Below are 23,218 nucleotides of genomic sequence, written 5' to 3' on the forward strand. Positions count from 1 at the left end.
GGTCGCTGACCTTGCTGGGTGACTCAGAGCCTGGGATCTGCTCCTTTCCTCACCCCTGGTCAGAGGACTGATGATAAAGAGTTTTCCCCATCCCCAACCAGCCAATCTTTTCTCTCTTGCCTATAAGAGCTCCCCAGGGATATCATAACACCAAATGGCTGACTTTCTAAACAAAAGGGAGTCTGTTGTGGTACTTACATTGCTCATATTAAAAGCATTGGCTCCAGCGAGATTAATTTCTGGAGTATCTGGCATGAGGTGTACTGAAGTTTTATCCTTGTCCCAAAATTCTCTGTGCTTTGGCTGTGGAAGAAAACACAATAACAACATTACTTTGCAATTTGTAATTCTTCTAGTTCAGTGCACTACTTTCAACTTTTCTGATCTTAAATTTTTTCATATTAAGGAAAAACATCTAAAAGTTTTCCACGTTACTCAAATTTAATATGAAATTAATATTAATATATTTTTGTTTAAAACTTATAAACAACAATAAAACAATCCTACTAACATTACATATTAAAACCTAAAATCATCAATGGTATCATTTTACAAATAGATTACTGGGTTAATTATCAGTCACTTACAAGCATGACTTAATTTTAACATAGGTGGGGAAAAGTGACTTTCAATACTAATATTCTCAGCATTCAACTTAGCAAGGACAACTTTTGGTGTGTCAACAATACGTGTCTACCTGAGGCTCTCTATAGGTGTCCGATAGACACTGTCTAGTAGGATCTTCTGAGCATTTTTGACTCTCAACTCTTCAGGAGACCCTGCAAGTCAGCCTTATAGATGGCCTGGGAAAGAAAACAAGTTAGATAGAAGCGTTTTTTTTCTTTAATTATGATAAGAAAGCAGTTTCATGGTATATTTTACCTCCCACAAACTAATTAAAATTGAGCATTGGCCCGACAAACACAATTCATCATGTGTAGAGCAGGATGCATTAGAGCCCAGCAACGTTCTAGTCTGCTTTTTCTGTGGCGGGGCACCTATGCACTCATAAAGAAGAATGATGCAGAAGGAGCTCTCTCTCTATGGGATGCATGGAAGGTTTTCAATAATATTTAAGTAACCTCATACTAGCTCGGGTGGACTTTTAAAGCAATAATAACAGGCTTTCCAGTAAGTTTTCTATACAGCAGGCAGAACGATCTTTATAAAATTCACAATTCAAATCTGACACCACAACATTCCTCTCATCACATGGCTTCCCATTGGCCTTAGGAAAAAGATCAAATTCTTTACATGGACTAGAAGGTGAGGATAATCTAGCACCATCTTATATGCTTCCCTTTGACCTACGGATTCTGTCCACACTGGTTTTTTGGTTTGTGATTCGTACACAGCCCTCTCCTTTTGCATATATTGGTCATTCTGTAGGAATCCCTGTGTCTTCCTCACAGAACCAGCTCCTGTCCTCCCTTGCAATCCCTATTAATGTAGTATTTCCTTAGATAATCTTTCCCCACCTCACTTTTTCATAGCACCATTGATCATTATTTCTCATCCATCAGATTTTTTATTGATATTCTCTAGTTAATATCTGTTTATTTGCTAGCAATGTAAATTCCCTAAAGTCTGAAACTTTGTCTTGGTTCTTCCTCTTCCTTCACCATTGGATCTTCAGTGCTTAGCACAATACCTGGCACATGGTGTATTTTAAAGGGATAATTAAGAATCCAATCCTATTGTGGTAAACAGTAACAAGGTTGTTCAAAAAATTGAGTATAGAAATACTGTATGCTCCAGTAATTCCACTACTGGGTATTTACCCAAAGAAAATGAAAACTCTAATTCAAAAACATACATGCAACCTAAATGTTTACTGTAGCATTATTGACAATAGCCAAGGTATGGAAGCAATCAAGAGATGGATGGATAACGAAGATATGGTTTATGTATACACACACGCGCACGCATGCATGAAATATTACTCAGGATACAAAAAAGGATGAGATCTTGCCATTTGTGACAACACAGATGGACCTAGAGGATATTCTGTTAAGTGAAATAAGTCAAACTGAGAAAGACAAATACCACATGATTTCACTTATATTTGGAATCTAAACAACAAAAACAAATGAATAAAAACAAGCAAACAAAAAAAAAGAAGAAACAGATCAATAGATATAGAAAAACACTGACGATTATAAAGAGGGAAGGGGTAGGGGGTTGGGCAAAGTGGGTGAAAGGGAGTGGGGCATACAGGCTTCCAGTTATGGAATGAATAAGTCATTGCGAAGAAAGGTACAGCATGGGGAATATAGTCAACGGAGTTGAAATAGGATTGTATGGTCACAGATAGTAGCTACTCTTCTGGTTGAATCACTATGCTTTACTCGTGAAACTAATGTGCCATTAGGTGTAAACTGTAATTTTAAAACAAAGAATTCAATCCCTGGTTCCACAATTTCGATCACAGTTGGCTTTTCATTTTCCCTAGATATCTCTTCCTTTTGAATTAGGATTTACATTTTCTTGGTCATTTGTTTCTTTTTTTCACTTTCCTGTAATATTTTTTAAATAATAAATTTATTTTTTATTGGTGTTCAATTTGCCAACATACAGAATAACACCCAGTGCTCATCCCGTCAAGTGCCCACCTCAGTGCCCGTCACCCATTTACCCCCAGCCCCTGCCCTCATCCCCTTCCACCACCCCTAGTTCATTTCGTAAAGTTAGTAGTCTTCGTGTTCTGTCTCCCATTCTGATATTTCCTACCCATTTCTTCTCCCTTCCCTTCTATTCCCTTTCACTATAATTTATATTCCCCAAATGAATGAGACCACATAATGTTTGTCCTTCTCTGATTGACTTATTTCACTCAGCATAATACCCTCCAGTGCCATCCAATTGAAGCAAATGGTGGGTACTTGTCGTTTCTAATGCCTAAGTAATATTCATTGTATACATAAACCACATCTTCTTTATCCATTCATCTTTCGATGGACACTGAGGCTCCTTCCACAGTTTGACTATTGTGGACATCGATGCTAGAAACATCAGGGTGTGGGTGTCCTGGCGTTTCATTGCACCTGTATCTTTGGGGTCAATCCCCAGCAGTGCAACTACTGGGTCGTAGGGCAGATCTATTTTTCACTCTTTGAGGAGCCTCCACACAGTTTTCCAGAGTGGCTGCACCAGTTCACATTCCCACCAACAGTGAAGGAGGGTTCCCCTTTTTCCATATCATCTCCCACATTCATTGTTTCCTGCCTTGTTAATTTTCCCCTTACTCACAAGTGGGAGGTGGTATCTCATTATGGTTTCTATTTGTATTTCCCTGATGGCAAGTTATGTGGAGCATTTTCTCATGTACTGGTTGGCCATGTCTGTGTCTTCCTCTGTGAGATTTCTGTTCCTGTGTTTTGCCCATTTCATGATTGGATTGTTTGTTTCTGTGCTGTTGAGTTTAAGAAGTTCTTTATAGATCTTGGAAACTAGCCCTTTATCTGATATGTCATTTGCAAATATCTTCTCCCATTCTGTAGGTCGTCTTTGAGTTTTGTGGACTGTATCCTTTGCTGTGCAAAAGCTTCTTATCTTGATGAAGTTCCAATAGTTCATTTTTGCTTTTGTTTCTTTTGCCTTCGTGGATGTATCTTGCTAGAAGTTACTGTAGCCGAGTTAAAAAGGGGTGTTGCTTCTGTTCTCTTCTAGGATTGTGATGGAATCTTGTCTCACATTTAGATCTTTCATCCGTTTTGAGTTTATCTTTGTGTATGGTGCAAGAGAGTGGTCTAGTTTCATTCTTCTGCATGTGGATGTCCAATTTTCCCAGCACCATTTATTGAAGAGACTGTCTTTCTTCCAATGGATAGTCTTTCCTCCTTTGTCGAATATTAGTTGACCATAAAGACATTAAAGGCATTCAAATTGGCAAAGAAGAAGTCATACTCTCCCTCTTTGCTAATGACATGATTTCATACCGATGACATGATAAAAAATGATATTTTAGTAACTAGTTAATAGCATACAAATAACAAGCTAGAAAGATTTATGAGGAGTGAATTGTGGAGTAAAATTTCTATCTTAGTGAAGAACATTTTATATTTTAGCGTGTAAAGTATGATGGATATCCAAAATTCAAAAGAAGGGATTCTCAAAAAGGATTACATACAGATTTTGAAGTTTCCCTTTCTCATTCTTTAGAAACTTGATTCATATGCATTCCTTTCTATACTAATGTTATTCAGGTTAATGCAGAGTTTACATTTCTCTAAAAACTGGCCTAAATCTACCACTTGGCAACTCATGTCAAGGATGGGTATGGGTACACTTTTCTATAACAAATGTATTCATTAGGAGAAAGCATTCCTTGAAGCTCTGGGAACCAAGTTTAAATAATTAAAAGAACCCGTGATTTCCAGTAGAATGGGCAAAAAATATGAATAAATCTAAAAATATTTCAGGTAAACTAATGAAACACCACAGTGTGGAGACTACTACATTAAGGGAAACTAGTGAGTTTGGAGCATGCTGCTAACCTTTGAAATTAATTTTAAGGAAGTATCCCTGTCATTCTTCAATTGAGAGGCCATGGCAATTTTCATGTTTAGGAAACACACAGCACACGTTCAAGAATCTACAAAAAATTCTGGTAGCACCACCAAGAGTAAAAAATAAAACTTTCTAAATAAGCCTAGCTGTAAGGTAGACATTCAGTAAACTTGGTAAAATGCTAAAGGGAAGTGCTTATTAGGGAGAGTTGCGTTTTCCCAAGGCCTAGGAGGAATGACCAGGCAAAGCTGTGGAAGGCTTTCTCCCCAGAGAACAGCTCACGACTCAGGCACCTCGGCTGGTCCTCTCTGCACAAGCAACAACTTACATCACTCTGCAGGTAGTGGGCTTTCCCGGCTTGGATCACATTGTTCTGGTCAGGAAAGCAAGACCAGTCAGTGGTGCAGATACTGGCGATAATCCACATCACTTGCTAAGGCCTGGCCTTCTTTGGCAGCTTTGATGGACACCATGTCCACTGGGATGGAGATCTTGGCCTTGTGGTTATTGTAGGCCTTTTTGTACAGCCTGCCATTCTGCATTTTTTTTAATTTTTTATTTATTTATGATAGTCACACAGAGAGAGAGAGAGAGGCAGAGACACAGGCAGAGGGAGGAGCAGGCTCCATGCACCGGGAGCCTGATGTGGGATTCGATCCCAGGTCTCCAGGATCGCGCCCTGGGCCAAAGACAGGCGCCAAACCGCTGCGCCACCCAGGGATCCCCCATTCTGCATTTTTAACACAGTTGCTGCCCAAGCCAGCTTAGGGTCTTCCTTGGTATTGCGACATCCAATATAATGGCCTTTCTGTTTCTCGTAAGCGGTTTTCCATAGATACTGGTATACGTGAACAAAAAAGAAGAGTCATGTTTCTCAATTCACTTTTTCTAAACAGTCTGCTCCAAGTATGTCCACCTCCCTTACATTAGCCTTTTTTGGGCACTGTTTTTCATGAAGTCCATACTCTAAGATTTAGGATTCCTAACCCATTGGTTTGTCTTCTATGTCTACATGCATGAACACATTATGAGCATTTCTAAGGCAAGAAGTGTTCTTCTGGATTATCCCCAATACAGGCTTATCTAGTGTTTCCCAACCTTGAGTCACTGTCTACTACCTTCACCTTCTGCCACAATCAAGTAGCACCGTACTTCACACTTTAAATTTAATAAACAAAAAAATCTAGTCAATAAACTAAAGTATAAACTTTGAAATAGTTGTATTCTAAAATTTATAATCTCATTTAAATGGAAAAATATATTTCTAGCACATATTAACATATAACTTTTAAAAAAGGCTTGTCCATCCACTGGACAAGAACATCCTGTATGTTTAAAATTCTCACAGGAGAAACTTTATGTATGCTGCACTTCAAGAAACAACAGAACTTTTTGTATTCATTGAATTTTTATAAGTGCTTGTAAATTACATGATTTTGAGACGACAGTGAAAAGAAAATAAAAACCTGCGCTTAAACATAAGAACAACAGAACCAAGCCCGATGCAGAAGGGGCACCAAACTGTTGTACAAGTTATTCTTGGTTTTGCGATTTCAAAGCAAGACACTAATCACGATGATCTCCTTTCTACTTAAGTGTATTAATGGGGAATTAAGCTAAAGATCAGAAAAATATTCACTCCCATATGACATCTATTAGCGTTGGTTAAGGCTGGGAAAAAAGGAGCTCTCACATCACTGGCGATCTCCCTGGAAGCCCTGGCGTGCTGAATTGGGATGGCATCTTCCCGCAGGTCATAACCCTTCATCTTGACATCTTCTCAAGCTTGGTTACAATGTTTCTGCAAATGGAGATTGCAATGCCACAGTTAATCTGAAGAGGGAGCCACTGAGTCAGCCTTACTGATGTGTAAGAAAACCTGTTAATAAGTCACATGGAAAATTAGTCTCCCGTTAAGACTTATAAAAGAGGCTGGTTTCATACTGAAATTAAGTTCTAGTAGGTTTTTTAAATGAAATTTAGTAAAGTCCATTCTTTTCAAGAAAGAAATTAGGAGACAGTAAATCAAGTAAAAAATGAGAAAAATAGATAGCGTTTGGCTTTAAAAGGAAAACTCAGTGATGGGCCACTGAAAAGAGAACCAAGTAACACTATACTTGCATATATGTATGTTTTTCTGTGGTGTTTTTGGTGAAAGCAGTGCATGTTTCCTTCCAACAAAGATAAGGACACACATCTCTATTTATAAACACAACGTGCATATGCATATGCGTGCCCGTGTACGTGGGTGCTCACACGTGGCACTTCTCATTAGTTTAAATACTAGAAATCAAAGGAATGGTAGGGAAATGCCTTTTGCTAAATTTCCTCTGGAACATATCAACTTAAGTTTCAGTTAGGCAGAAAATATTGTGTAACGCAAGTGAGCGTGTAGCTCCTTACATCACTGATCTGTACGGCATTGATCTTGGACTGCAGCATCCCTGGGGTGTCCGCTGGCACATTCACATTCGCCTTCTCTCTCTCCCAGGCATCACGACACAATGGCTGCTAAAAACGAAAAACGAGAGATGGTTGATAAGTAAATAGGCCAATTACCGCACGAATAAAATTATAGGGACAGTTAACGGTTCTCTTTGGATGTTCTCAGATATGAATGATATAAATCTAGATCACATTTTGTTTTCATTGTGTGAATTTTCTGGGTTTTTTTTTTTTTTGGTTGTTGTTGTTGTTGTTAAGTACTCTCCACAGCCAGCATGGAGCCCAACATGGGGCTTGAACTCACGACCTTAAGATCAAGACCCAAGCTGAGATCAAAAATCGAATGCTCAACTGACTGAACCACCCAGGCACCCCTTCATTTCTGTTTTTATTTAAAAGGTGCCAATAATGACTCCAACAAGAAGAATACATTGATGTGTGATAGAATATAACTGGAAAATGAATCCGAAATACAGTAGTAAAATGATCCTTTTTCATCAAGTCACATGTAATCATCTGGCAGGAAAACCTACATTGCAGGTAACTATGATAATCCACATCACTAATCAAATCCAGGCTTTCTTAGCCCAAATAACTATCATGGTATCGAATATTGAGGCCATCCCTGGACTTTTCAATTTCCCTCATGATTGAAAAGCAATAAAAGGTGGCAGTTCTGTGATCATGGTATTACCTGGGAGACTTGCATTACAAGCAAGACCTCAAAATGTATTCAAGAATGGGTATCCGAGTCTGCAGGATATAAAGATGCCGACCGCATCTATGTCAAAGTGTCATCTAGGTAACTGAACTGTAGATACCATTAACTTATTGACTACGAAAGTGTATCTGGATACATGAATGTTCAAGGTTCTAATCCTGGTAGTAGCAACTTAAATGTCACACAATTCTTATGGAGACTTCTTCAACACGTCCGAACACATCATCAACCCCACTCACCTCACTGATCTGTATAGCACCGATCTTTGCCTGGATGACTTCAGGGGTATCAACAATGCTGGTGAATTTGAAGTCCTCTGGCTTTATACAACCTCTCATTCAAGAGGTTCTTGAATGGGCATTCTTCACTCTCATCACTTCCACAGAACCCTCTGGCCACCATCCTATACCCTTCAAACGTTCCAGGTCTGATCTGTACATGTTCCGTATGAAGGAAAGGACCACAGAGTTCAAAGGAGTCAAGTCTGCTCACTGTATCACCATGATGCCAGCAGGCCACACACTACCTCTATTTAAACTAGCTGGGTGGCCAGTCCCATGGAATGGAAGGATCAACAGTAAATATTAATATTTGGTGTTACATCTCTGACACACATCTCTGGGAGAAGTTCACATAATCCTACAGGAATTGGAGCAGGGCTGACAAGTGACCCATGTGGAATGACAGCAATGGCACATTGTTTTGTTTTTATACAAGGTTGACAATCTGCGCTCACCACTTGAAATCTGCCTTTTTTGCACTACTGAGAATCACATCTGTAAGAACTTGAGAGAATAAGGTCTTCAGAGGCATATATAACGAGGAAAAATATATACTTCTACCTGTATACACCACTCTATCTATAAATGTATGTACCAGATAAACTTAAAATCCAACATTTCCTTAAGTTTATATTTGTTTCTGAAATTTAGATATTTCATCATGCAACCATAATTGGTTAAAAACAAAACAGTTGGAAGGAATAGGTATCATGATGACACTAAACGCGTTGTCTTTCAATAGTAACTCTGAACGTGAATGGGCTTAATGACCCCATCAAAAGGCACAGGGTTTCAGACTGGATGAAAAATCAGGACCCATCTATTTTCTGTCTACAAGAGACCCGGAGAACCATTTACCATTCGAATGGTCCTCAAAAGAAAGCAGGGGTAGCCATCCTTATGTCAGATAAACTGAAATTTATCCTGAAGACTGTAGTGAGAGATGAAGAGGGACACTATATCATACTTAACGGATCTATCCAAGAAGAGGACTTAACAATCATCAACATATATGCCCCGAATGTGGGAGCTGCCAAGTATATCAATCAATTAATAACCAAAGTTAAGACAAACTTAGATAATCATACACTTATACTTGGTGACTTCAGTATAGTGCTTTGTACACTCGATAGGTCTTCTAAAAACAACATCTTCAAAGAAACGAGAGCTTTAAATGATACACTGGACCAGATGGATTTCACAGATATCTACAGAACTTTATGTCCAAACGCAACTGAATACACATTCTTCTCAAGTGCACATGGAACTTTCTCCAGAATAGACCACATACTGGGTCACAAATCAGGTCTGAACCGATACCAAAAGATTGGGATCGTCCCCTGCGTATCTCAGACCATAATGCCTTGAAATTAGAACTAAATCACAACAAGAAGTTTGGAAGGATTTCAAACACGTGGAGGTTAAGGACCATCCTGCTACAAGATGAAAGGATCCACCAGGAAATTAAGGAAGAATTAAAAGAATTCATGGAAACTAATGAGAATGAAGATAAAACTATTCAAAATCTTTGGGATATAGCAAAAGCAATCCTGAGGGCGAGACACATCGCAATACAAGTAGCCCAAAAACTGGAAAGAGCTCAAATACAAAAGTTAACCTTACACCTAAGGACCTAGAGAAGAAAGAGCAAATAGATCCTACACCCAGCAGAAGACGAGAGTTAACAAAGATACGAACAGAACTCAAGGAAATCGAGACCAGAAGACCTGTGGAACAGATCAACAAAACCAGGAGTTGGTTCTTTGAAAGAATTAAGTAAGATAGATAAACCATTAGCCAACCTTATAAAAAAGAAGAGAGAGAGGACTCAAATTAATAAAATCGTGAATGAGAAAAGAGAAATCACTACCAACACCAAGGAAATACAAACAATTTTAAAAACATATTATGAGCGCCATACGCCAATAAATTCGGCAATCTAGAAGAAATGGACGTGTTACTGGAAAGCCACAAACTACCAAAACTGGAAATGGAAGAAATAGGAAACCTGAACAGGCCAATAACCAGGGAGGAAATTGAAGCAGTCATCAAAAACCTCCCAAGACGGGGATCCCTGGGTGGCGCAGCGGTTTGGCGCCTGCCTTTGGCCCAGGGCGCGATCCTGGAGACCCGGGATCGAATCCCACATCAGGCTCCCAGTGCACGGAGCCTGCTTCTCCCTCTGCCTGTGTCTCTGCCTCTCTCTCTCTCTCTCTGTGACTATCATAAATAAATAAATAAATAAATAATAAAAAAAAATAAAAAAAAAAAACCTCCCAAGACACAAAAGTCCAGGGCCAGATGGCTTCCCAGGGGAATTCTATCAAACGTTTAAAGAAGAAACCTTACCTATTCTACTAAACCTGTTTGGAAAGATAGAAAGAGATGGAGTACTTCCAAACTCGTTCGTTCTATGAGGCCAGCATCACCTTAATTCCAAAACCAGACAAAGAACCCACCAAACAGGAGAGTTGTAGACCAATATCCCTGATGAACATGGATGAAAAAATTCTCAACAAGATACTAGCCAATAGGATCCAACAGTACATTAAGAAGATTATTCAGCGTGACCAAGTGGGGTTTATCCCCGGGATGCAAGGCCGGTTCGACGCTCATAACACAATCAATGTGATTCATCATATCAGCAAGAGAAAAAACAAGAACCATATGATCTTTTCAATAAACGTAGAGAAAGCATTTGACAAAATACAGCATCCATTCTGATCAAAACTCTTCAGAGTGTAGGGAGAGAGGGAACTTTCCTCGACATCTTAAAAGCCATCTATGAAAAGCCCACAGCACATATCATTCTCAATGGGGAAGCACTGGGAGCCTTTCCCCTAAGATCAGGAACAAGACAGGGATGTCCACTCTCACCACTGCTATTCAACATAGTCCTAGAAGTCCTAGCCTCAGCAATCAGACAACAAAAAGACAGAAAAGGCATTCAAATTGGCAAAGAAGAAGTCAAACTCTCCCTCTTCGCCGATGACATGATACTCTACATAGAAAACCCAAAAGTCTCCACCCCAAGATTGCTAGAACTCATACAGCAATTTGGCAGTGTGGCAGGATACACAATCAATGCCCAGAAATCAGTGGTATTTCTAGACACTAACAATGAGACTGAAGAAAGAGAAATTAAGGAGTTAATCCCCTTTACAATTGCTCCCAAAAGCATAAGTTACCTAGGAATAAACCTAACCAAAGAGGTAAAGGATCTATACCCTAAAAACTACAGACCACTCCTGAAGGAAATTGAGAAAGACAAAGGAGATGGAAAATTATTCCATGCTCATGGATAGGAAGAATTAATATTGTGAAAATGTCAATGTTACCCAGGGCCATTACCACGTTTCATGCAATCCCTATCAAAATACCATGGACTTTCTTCAGAGAGTTGGAACAAATTATTTTAAGATTTGTGTGGAATCAGAAGAGACCCCGAATACCTAGGGGAATTAAAAAAAAAAAAAAAAGAAAGCCAGGGCTGGGGCATCACAATGCCAGATTTCAGGTTGTACTACAAAGCTGTGGTCATCAAGACAGTGTGGTCCTGGCACAAAAATAGACACAGATCAATGGAACAGAATAGGGAATCCAGAAGTGTACCCTCAACTTTATGGTCAACTCATATTCGACAAAGGAGGAAAGACTATCCACTGGAAGTAAGACGGTCTCTTCAATAAATGGTGCTGGGAAAATTGGACATCCACATGCAGAAGAATGAAACTAGATCACTCTCTTGCACCATACACAAAGATAAACTCAAAACGGATGAAAGATCTAAATGTGAGACAAGATTCCATCACAATCCTACAGAACATGGGCAACACCCTTTTTTAACTCGACCACAGCAACTTCTTGCAAGATACATCCACGAAGGCAAGAGAAACAAAAGCAAAAGTGAACTATTGGGACTTCATCAAGGTAAGAAGCTTTTGCACAGCAAAGGATACAGTCCACAAAACTCAAAGACAACCTACAGAATGGGAGAAGATATTTGCAAATGACGTATCAGATAAAGGGCTAGTTTCCAAGATCTATAAAGAACTTCTTAAACTCAACAGCAAAGAAACAAACAATCCAATCATGAAATGGGCAAAACACAGGAACAGAAATCTCACAGAGGAAGACACAGACATGGCCAACCAGTACATGAGAAAATGCTCCACATAACTTGCCATCAGGGAAATACAAATCAAAACCACAATGAGATACCACCTCACATCAGTGAGAAAGGGGAAAATTGACAAGACAGGAAATCACGAATGTGGGAGAGTATATGGAGAAAGGGAACAATCCTGCACTATTGGTTCGAATGAGAACTGGTGCAGCCACTCTGGAAAACTGGGTGGAGGTTCCTCAAAGAGTTAAAAACATATCTGCCCTATGACCCAGCAATTGCACTGCTGGGGATTTACCCCAAAGATACAGATGCAGTGAAATTCCGGGAACCCTCCACCCCGATGATTATAGCAGCAATGTCCACAATACCAAACTGTGGAAGGAGCCTCGGTGTCCATCAAAAGATGAATGGATAAAGATGTGGTTTATGTATACAATGGAATATTTCTCAGCCATTAGAAACGGAAGTACCCAACATTTGCTTCGACGTGGATGGAACTGGATGGTGTTATGCTGAGTGAAGTAAGTCAGTCGGAGAAGGAGAAACATTATATGGTCTCATTCATTTGGGGAATATAAAAAATAGCGAAAGGGAATAAAGGGGAAAGGAGAAAAAAAAAAGTGGGAAATATCAGAAAGGGAGACAGAACATGAAAGACTCCTCACTCTGGGAAATGTGAACTAGGGGTTGTCGAAGAGGAGGATGGCGGGGGGTGGGCATGACTGGGTGACTGATGGGCACTGAGGTGGGCACTTGACGGGATGAGCACTGGGTGTTCCTCTGTATGTTGACAAATTGAACACCAATAAAAAATAAAATTATTATTAAACAAAAGAAAAAAAAACAATTGGGACTAAAATTTTCTACCTAATTACATAGAGTAAGAGAGATTTTCTTTGTCTTAAGAAAAAAGAATTGCCCCATAAGGAATCCTCCATAAAACAATGTTCCAAATGATTCTTTTACCATGAAATATACAGATTATGTAAGGTTCTATTAAAATCACCACTTAAATTATATCCCTAGGTAGTACACCGTGACACTATTCACAGAGACACACGTCTCCCCCAAGAGTCTGGTGACAAATACATGCACATCACTCTGCAGTTCGTAGGCCTTCTTAGCCTGCCAGATCACATCATTCTGTCCTGTCAAACATGTCCGCTGGTGCAGATAATTACAATGATCAATATCACTAACCAGGACCTAGCACTTCTTAGCCTGAACAAGTGACATCATGTCCAATGGTGTATTGGGAATTCTTTCAGACTTCTCATAAGCTTTCTTGTATTTTCTGTCACTCTGGATCTTGGCAGTGTGTATAGACCATACCAATTTGGGGTCATCTTGTAGGGTGCGGAAACCCACGTGGTGGCCCAGTTGCTTATGCTAACCTTCTTTGTATTTGTACTAAAGTGGTGAAAAATCAGATAAACAGATATATGAAAATAATGTAGTACGGTCTTTTGAACAAATGTTTTCCGAATATTGGCAGTCATTTTATATTTCAGTTCACTCTGAGCAAAATAGAGCTATTTTAGGTAGTTTGATAGAGAACGGGAATAAATCAGGAGGGCAATAGGATGGTGAATAAGAGTCATTACAAAAAATTATAGCTGACATTTACTGAGCAATGACTATATATGCCAGACACTATTATGAGTGCTTCATATGTATCAGGCTGATCCGTGTGAAACTGCTGTGTTTTTTAGCAAAAAATAGTTGAGTAGTAGCAACTACAATCCCATTTAATCTTCCCAACATCTCTGTGAAGTGCATACTATTATTATTACATTTTTCAGATGTGGAAAATAAGACACAGTGGGTGTAATCATGGGTCTCCAAAGGCCGCCTGAATGGTGGAACATTAATAAATTATCTGGTCCCCCAAGAGGACTAACAATACCTCAGTAGGAAAAAGTTATTTGTGTGGTTTGGGAGACAGGTAAAAATGGCGCATATTTCACAGGAATGGAAAGCAAGGTGATTGGTTTGAATCAGATGACAACAAAAGCCCTGGAACAAGAGTTTCCATCTTGTTCAGACTTGTCCTAAAAGTGTCTTAGGACTAGACTAAGGTAATATCTTTTCTATATTTGGATAACATAGAAAAGTTTGGACAAAAGGGAGGGAGAGACACCTGGGAATAAGGCAGATCCTATAGACTGGCTACTGTATTTAGAGACAAAAATGAGAAATAAGAGGGAAGAAACAGGTGGATACACAAGATAAAAAATAGAGAAGAGCCCAGATAAAGGGAACAGGATTGCTTAAAGATTTGGAGCTGAGGGTGGGAGGTAGGGAGCTTGGTAGGATAATTATTTTGACTAAGTTTTTAAATTACTATTAAATGAACTTCAAAAGGTTGCTGAGAGCATTATACATAAGCCTCCAGTATAAAATCTTATGTATAGAATGTGATTTCGGTCTTGTCTGATATGAAACTTTCAACTGTGATCTAGATTTATGGAGAATGTCATAAATATTTGGGGGATAAAATGACACTGGTCAATAATCAAATAGATTGTTTCCTGAATTTTTCCCAAGAATTCTGCATAGATTCTTCATGTTTTTTTTTTTTTTCACTTCTACTTGGAAACAACCAAGAAGTTATACATATACCTCATCTATGCTAACCTTAATGTGCTTCATTCGGTTTTAATGTTTTTATTGTTTTGAAGATGTATCTGACAGGGAGAGAGAATGAGAGAGAGCATGAACACAGGCAGGAGGAGCAGCAGGCTCCTCATTGAGCACAAAACCTGACATGGGGCTTGATCCCAAGACCCTGAGATCATGACCTGAGCTGAAGGGAGATGCTTAACTGACTGAGCCACCCAGGTGTCCCCATTCTAATGTTTTTAAATAGAGAAAGTCTTTAGTTAGTGCAAAACAAAATAAAATTGTTTACATAGATTTTTTAACCCCCCTCGTCGATTGTTAAAAACACTACTGTGTTCGTTACAAGAAAAGCTAAACCACAAGGAAATAGAGGCCATACCTCACTGGAAATATCTCTGGAGTCTTTGGCTTGCTTGATTTCAATGGCATCTGCTTTGAAGTCATAGCCTTTCTGCTTGGTCTCATTCCAGTCTTTTTGGTAAAATTTCTGTTGAGGGAAAACTCAGGTTTGTTTACAAACATTGAAAATAAGTGAATACTCCAAGTACTCAAAATATGAATATGACAAAATGTGAATGAAGACAGGATAAGGAAAAACAGGGATTTCTGAGTTCCTCTGGTTGTTGGCTATTTCCTTAATGGAGTGCAGGATACTTCTGACTAAGATTTTAAAGCTAAACATCTAGACCTAGTAAATGTTTGAATGCTTGTCTTCATCACAATATGGTACACATCTGAAAATACCGCAACACGCAAAACATGGAAACTAAGAATCAACTGTGAAGCTAGAAAAGCTTCCTCAAGGTCTCATGTAAGGTCCGGTAAGATATTTTTTTTCCTAATGTTGCCTTTTGACTTTTCAGAGGTCCCTGCTCAAGGGACATGACATAGATATGTTATCGTTTAGATATGATCTTAATAATTTAAAATCTTTTAACTTTCTGATGTGGAAAATAAGACACAAAGCTAATGGCTTTGAAATATTAAACAAGAATGCTCTGGATCAATCAAAAATTTATAAAGATAAAGGAGACTGTCACCTCATACTCCCTCAAGTAAGAGAAATTCAACTAGGTATTTCAATATTCTCTATTAATATATGATGAAACTGAGCTGTGAACATTGGATATCGAACAATGCTTTCAAGATTGAAAGGAAGACACCGATAGAATACAGATATCCCAACTCTTTGTAGTCCTGGGACCCAGCCATGTATTTAAACTAACATTTAAAAGGGAGAATTTCATTCATACTGCATTAGGAATAGAAAGCTAAAGAAAAAATGTTTAGCACCAAAAGCTGTACACATTTCTAAGATAGGTAATTTGTCCATTTCATTATACCACACTCCCAAAGCTGACATATATTATCCTATGAAGGTATTTTCAATTCGTATTTATGCCTCTTACATTGCTGATTTGCAGGGCATTTATAGGGGCCTGCAGCATGCCTGGCATGTCAGAAGGAATGGTGATGTTGGTTTTATCTTTATTCCATGCATCTTGATATAGTTTCTGTGGAGAGAAGGGAAATGTTATTTGAGTAGTGGATATAGACAATAAATTGGGCTTTCATTGTGATTTCACTGAAAACCCCACAACTTTGAATTTCATCCATGACAGTCCCCCTAGGCTATTCCTGGGGAGAGACATTTCGGCTGGGGAAAGACATTTTCATTGAGTGACAATAAATGGACGCCATATCTTTCCTTACAGAGGATGATTCTTACAGAAATCTGGTTCCTGCAGAAGGAAATGCCCTGAATATTAAATAGCCTCCACATGCAGCTCTCCATGAATCATGCTACAATCACAAAACCTCCCTGGTTCATTAAAGATGACTCACCACATAGATTAACATGCATGAGAATGTGAGTTTTAGTTAAAAAAAGAAAAAAACTTTCCTGAATTCAGAAAGAGTAGAGAATACTATTTATCATTCTACATGTCACCAATGAAATGGGTCTGCCAAGAGTGACCATGCCCTCTTGCTGGGAATCAAGGTGGTTTATATACTTAGTGGAATATGGTTTTACCTTTGGCCTGTGAGTTAATAAAGACACTGTCAGTGACTGTAACAGGAGAACACAAAGCCAGCAAAAACCCTGATCATCTACCATGCTTTTTGGTAAAGGTGCATTTCTCAAATATCTTCCTGTATTGTGAAGCCTACTAAGACAGGAAGAGAATCACCCCTGAAGTGCCAACATTCCTGGGCCTGTCACACTCACATCGCTCTGAATTTGATTCACATTCCTGGTGTGCTTGCTTGAGACTCATGGCATCGGGTAGGTACATGTAATGGTGTACGGGCTGTTTGTAGTTGATATCGCTGACAACATCCCGGGACAACTTCGCAGCTGTAATGCTAAGCATGTCCCCAGGGGTATGGTAGCTCATTTTGACGTTCTCATAGTTCCTCTTGTGTTCATGATCCGACTACAGTTTTGCCACATTCATGTAATGGACCAGCGTGGGATCATCCTGAAGGCTTCTAAAACCCACATGCTTTCCCTCTGACTTCTCATAAGCTTCCTTGTATTTATACTGCGAAGGTAAAATTTGGTTAGCAAAGTCCTCGGCGTTGATAACATTAGGTATAGCAAGAATAGCCACACACAAAGGCACTTTGACACTGTGACTTTCTGGAAGACTACAAGAAATCCAAACCATACCTGCCCACTCCTATGTGCCCCAGAATATTCAGAGTGAAAACAGTTATTTCCAACACTGCTGGGATAGAAATAGGTAGGTATCATGATAAATTCAGGACCAGTTTTTTTCTTTGCTATAAATCCTACAAATGCTTTTGTATGTCGGACTTCACTTAAACAACCCATCTGAATGTTCATCCTTAATGCAACAAGACATTCCAAACATAAGGCCAGTACCTCTTGGTTTCCTAGGGATGTGAATTTTCCCAATCCAATATGGCACCACCACCACAGAATGTTATCATACATCACAGGACGTTAGAAATTAGTGTGAAAACCTTCCATTTACTGCTCCCATTGACTGAGTGATACGTATGCAACTGACGCAGAAGAAAATCCAAAGAACTCTGTGAGTTCACACACAGTTTTTCTTGGGAGTAGGGGGTGGAAAACTTTACTATGTTGTCTCAGGCTGCTGGAGTAAGGTTAGAACAAACCCCTCTTCTTTCTAGGGGGCATCAATTTAGATACTGCATAAGCAGGTAGCCAGGCCTTTCCCCCCCCCCCATTTCTCGGCAGCCACTTTCCAAGCCCCCTGCTGAAGCAGCTGCCGATGAGTTCAGGAACAGGAAGGGCAGGAATGGCTGGGAGCTTCCCCTGGCAGTAAAAACCTCAGCACAATGCTCCACAGCCCAAGCTCTCTCACTGCTGGACCCAGCAATGGTGTATAGATAGAGTTGTACGGTAGGTAACAGGTCAAAACCTCAATTTTTATAGAAGAGAACTCAAATCCACTTAAATTCTGCAGAAACTCTGCTCGTGCCATTTATGCACTGATTTATAAACAAGAGCTTAGCATGCACTGATTTATAAACAAGAGCTCAGCAGACAAAAGGGTCACCGAGACATTTCTAGGTATGTTAGAAAGAGCCCTGCACAAGGCCTTAAAGAATGATAAAGTCACATTTAGACTTTCATTTTGTCCTTAACCGAGAAATGTACTTCCTCGTGGTGTGCACATCTTTGAGGGACGCATTTTCAGGGACCTCTAAGGAAAGCTGTAGAATTCTTCCATCCTGAGCTCCCCTGTGGACTGCACACATGGGCATCTTATTTCTTCTCCTTTCCCAAACCGTAACTGTAGCCCTCAGAATAGTAGGTGACAGTGAAGTCTACGGGGCATGTGTGCTGTTTGACATTTTTGATCTGCAATGATAAGAAGTGGAAGTGTATACTTTTCCTATTGCAGATGAAATGGCATTGATTTACATACATGAAAATTAAATTCAAGAAAAATGGACCACACCTTTACCCATTTGGTTTACAAAATCCTTATATTTTATACATCATCTTTTCAATCTTCTTAATACAATTATTATGCAGGCAGTCATTTGAATTTAATGTGTTACTGTCAGGGAGGGTGTTCTCACTGAAAATTAATGTAGGCTGTCAAGGAAATGTGTCACTAGGGGTAATCTGGCCTACGAATCAGGGGAGAAAGTGGTTGTCAGATTTACGATAGCTCTACCAAGTGGGGTCAATGGAAAAGAATCACGGAATTTTGAAAAAATGACAGCTCCTCAAAACAGTATCTTGTGGAGAATTTCAACGTCATTAACTCGACATATTGTTTTCAATGTGGCAACATTTAGACAAGCACACATTTGATTAGTTTTTTAAAAGGCAATGCACCCACATTTCACCGAAAATGTTTACTCACATCACTGGCAATGTTTCTGGATGCTTTGGCTGCAGTGATGTGCAGCCTCACCTAGCGCATTGTTGCCCTTGGCTATTAAATCATGCCAGTCCCGTTTGTAGCAGACCTGAGGTATGAGGGAAAGAAGGAGGTCAGCATGCTGTACATGGATCAGCTGAAGTGAGTCCCCAGTTGCTGGGACTGTTTCGTTCATTTCCAGATATAAGCTAAAGGAATCTTCTACAGTACATTTTATTTTGGGAAGTCACATTAGCAAAACATTACACCTTGTGTAGCATGACATTACAGGATGCTGCACCAATTATACACCCAAACCTGGTTTGAGTACAGAGCAAAGCAGGATACTGAGAAACTGGAGTGGATCTGGAAGAGAGGAATAAAGGTTCTTTCTGGAAACCTTGGCGTGTGAGGACCAACTAGAGAAAATGAAGTTGTCCACTCTTATGGAAGGAAGGTCAAGGGAAGACCTGGTGGTTAGCTTTAGAAATTTCAGGTCTGCTGTAATAAAAGGATTTCATTCATTCTTATTTTTCTGCAGGATAATAACTCTCTCCACTTGCAAAATGAGGAAAACCAACTCGAAGTTTGAGAGGAATAGATGTTGGGCTCCACGTAAGGGAGAATGTCACATCCTTTTGGAATTATCCTGCCCTGGAAGAGGCCGACTTAAGAGGCAGAGAGCCATCGTCATGAGATAGGCTCCATCCAGTGTGTGTGTGGGAAACCAACCTAAATAGTTATCAAGGCCCCATCCTACTCTGAGATTCTATTACTGTACCACCTTGTCTGGGTTTCACACCCCATTGAAAACCCTACTTACGTCACTCATATTGTAAGCATTGCACTTGGCCTAGAGAAACAGAGGAAGATCAGGACTCATAGTGTATTTATGTTTCACATCTTCTCCTTTAGCTTTGTAGAAGATCTGCAATACGCAATCACAAAAATAACATGTATCACAGAGAGTACAAAAAAGAAAATGCTTAAAGTGAACACCAATAAAAAATAAATTAAAAAATAAAAAATAAAAAAAGGAGTATTTGGAATAAATCATGAAAGGAACTACAATGGAAAGGATGGAAACTGAGTGTGTGTGGGGGAAGTTAGAGAAAAATACAAATCATGAGAGACTCCAAACTCTACGAAACAAATAAAGGGTTGCCGATGGGGAGGTGGGTGGGGGGATGGGGTAACTGGGTAACAAGCATTAAGTAGGGCAGTGGTGAGATGAGCTCTGTATGTTATACCCTATGCTAACATATTGGATTTAAATAAAGTATGTTTTAAAATAAAAGAAAAAATATTCCAAAGGAAAAAGTTCTAGGTATACTAGAAGATGTCTTCAAATGTCTTTTGAAGTCATTTATCAGAAATCCTTCCAATGTTATGAGCCACTAAAATACTCTCAATAGCTTGTGTTTTCACACCCCACACACTGACCTCTTCCCACAAAACTCCCCAAAATCCTCAAAAATCAGCAATTAAAATTGTCATCTTACATTTGCCAAAGGGCAAACATTACTTTGCTGTTATCTTCTAAAAATAAAGTTGTTAAAAGCAAAATAAAATGCTTCAATTGTACACTTAAAGGAGTTATTCCCAGCACAGTCCCTCTACTACTTCTATTGTTAAAAATCAAAGGTATTCTCCTATTTTTAAAAAAGTCAAGCATTTTTGTCATTTTCAGAAAGACCTAAAAACTCCGTGTATTAAAATAGACAGAAAAGTAGAAAACAGTGATCTTTGATGGCTAGAGATGAATGGAAATCATTTCAAATGCAAAACCCTAATTTGAATAAATGGAGTTTACCAAAGTCAGAAAAGTCCAATCTTTGCTAGTGGAGTAAACCGGTCTTGTTTTTGTTTTGGGTTTTTGATTCTTAGAAAATGGCATTTAGAATGAGACTTTCACTTCTGCTAAAAAAAAAAAAAAAAAAAAAACTTTCCAATTACAATTGTAGCACTAAAACCATATAATAATTTCCTCATGCTATGAGGGCGCTTCTACATAAACCCAGTGTACTTAAGAGGTTTACCATTTCATACTTACCCTATCTTATCCTTTTACAGATGTCCGGAAGACAGCTAGGTCCAGGATGTAGAACTTAGATTGTATCCTCCTCTTGGTAATAGAAAAGAAATTGCTTGATTTCTAAAATCTAAAATACAACTGGAACCACTAGATTTCCAGTCTCTTGACTGTCATTTATCACATAAACCTTTAAGCAGATTATCACATGTAAACTGTTGTCTATGTATCACAAAGTCTAAAGAGGCTGATATCTATTTGAATTCTCAAATCCTAAATAATTTCTTCTAGGCATCCAAGAGCTAACGTTATTCCCTCACTGCCTTTAGAAACCATAGCTAGGCATTCACAGAGTCTCACCGATTCTACCCTCTACACATCTCCTCTGCCATTGCTAGTGCTTTAGTTGAAGTCCAAAGGAGTCTTCTGCTAGGTTTCTGTAAGCGCTTTTAATCCATCTTCTTACCTCCATCTCTTCCCTCATCAATGCCATCTCAGCACTCTTGGTCAGAAGTATCTTTTAGAACACAGATCTGATAATCCAACTCCATGGATTAAGATCTTCAACACCTCCCATTACCTACCCCACAATCTCCAGAGTATAAGCACACAAGATCCTCAATGATCACATAATAATCCCGAACCCTTCACCGTCCTTCCAGTTCATTAGCTCTTGTTGGTCATCATGATTTTTTCTTTCACCAGGAATGCACCCTTCCCTTATTTGCCAGGGAAGCCTTGGTGGGGGGTTACCCTCTTCTCTTGTACTTGGCACATACCTCTCCTGTAGCATTCACCTCTTGGTGTGGCAATGCTCTGGTTCCATCCATGCCTTTGTCTTACACTCTTATATCCTTGTCATCTCCTATCTATCTCACCACTCATCATCTATGGCGTCTTTATAGCATCAGCATATAATACAATGCCCGGCTCAGGGAAGGAGTTCAAAAACGTTCATTCAATGGATTAATAAATAAATGCTTTCCATGTCCCTTTAGTTCTTCTACACACTAAGCTTCCCTTTAGGTCTGACCTTAGCCAGGTCATACACATCGCTCATGGACAGCCAGGCAAATAACATACTAATCTCCAAGACCTAAGTTTTCTTTTTTTTAAATTTTTAATTTATTTATGATAGTCACAGAGAGAGAGAGAGAGAGAGAGAGAGAGAGAGAGAGGCAGAGACACAGGCAGAGGGAGAAGCAGGGTCCATGCACCGGGAGCCTGATGTGGGACTCGATCCTGGGTCTCCAGGATCACGCCCTGGGCCAAAGGCAGGCGCCAAACCGCTGCGCCACCCGGGGATCCCCAAGACCTAAGTTTTCAAAAGCCTCTATAATATTTGTGTATGATGAATTCTGAGAAGTAAAACCATATACGCATGTGAGTTATTTCCCTGTACTAGTATTTTATATACGAACAGCAAATATATGCAACTTAATATGGATCTGAAGGTGATGAGTTTGTTAAAGTGTCTGGAATTCAAGTTTAAATTTTGTGTGTGTATATACAGGTGTAGTACAAGAGTAGAACTTTTTCATCACAACAAATTTATCCCATAACACAGTATTTCAAAGGCAGCTAAAAAGGAAGATGTTATAAAAAGGAAGATAAATAGTAATATAGAAGAAAAAGAAAATGTTAGTGCCCAAACTAAAAATAATTGTTGTGGTTGTTCTTGTTTGTATTCCTAATGGAGCCCAATGCAGGGCTTGAACTCATGACTCTGGGATTAAGACCTGATCTGAGATAGCAAGAGTCTGACACTTAACCAACTCAGCCACTCAGTCAGGTGACCCCCAAACTAAAAATAATTGTAATTGTAATTTTAAAATACATAAAGTAAAAGGAAAATTAATGGCTCAGAAGAATTAAACTTTTGAGCTGCTATTTATTTTGTTGAAGCCTCCTCCCTCCATTCTTGGCCCCCTCTTTTGTACTTACATCACTGACTTGCTTTGTGTTCTGTTTTGCCTGGACCATAACTGGGGAGTCCACGGTGCTGGTAAATTTGAGGGTGTCTGGATGCTGCCTGTACTTCTTTTCATTCAGGGCATCACCTGCTTTCTTAACGTTTTCTACATCTAGACTGCCAATAGGTATCCACCC

General features: G+C 39.3%; 1 protein-coding gene across 3 annotated transcripts; it reads right to left on the minus strand.

The window, feature by feature from the left end:
• Positions 1–697: 697 nt before the first annotated feature.
• On the minus strand, positions 698–23,186 carry LOC144299275 (nebulin-like). 3 transcript variants are annotated; one of them, XR_013365982.1, is made up of 9 exons: positions 23,054–23,186; positions 19,901–20,005; positions 19,081–19,186; positions 16,938–17,253; positions 16,117–16,221; positions 15,087–15,194; positions 6,913–7,020; positions 6,203–6,310; positions 698–803 (listed from the first exon to the last, which is right to left on the minus strand). XR_013365982.1 is itself a non-coding variant. In XM_077874798.1 (8 exons), the coding sequence occupies exons 5-8, from the start codon at positions 16,162–16,164 to the stop codon at positions 6,290–6,292; spliced, it is 285 nt and encodes a 94-aa protein (XP_077730924.1). In that variant the 5' UTR covers positions 16,165–16,221; positions 16,938–17,253; positions 19,081–19,186; positions 19,901–20,005; positions 23,054–23,186; the 3' UTR covers positions 5,981–6,289. The 3 variants fall into 3 exon arrangements, 1 of the variants encoding a protein (XP_077730924.1); XR_013365983.1 differs by lacking the exon at positions 23,054–23,186 and having other exon boundaries at positions 19,901–20,230; XM_077874798.1 differs by lacking the exon at positions 698–803 and having other exon boundaries at positions 5,981–6,310.
• Between the last annotated feature and the right edge of the window lie 32 nt (positions 23,187–23,218).

The sequence above is a fragment of the Canis aureus genome, chromosome 27 (genome assembly GCF_053574225.1).
Source record: "Canis aureus isolate CA01 chromosome 27, VMU_Caureus_v.1.0, whole genome shotgun sequence".
NCBI classification, from domain to species: domain Eukaryota; kingdom Metazoa; phylum Chordata; class Mammalia; order Carnivora; family Canidae; genus Canis; species Canis aureus.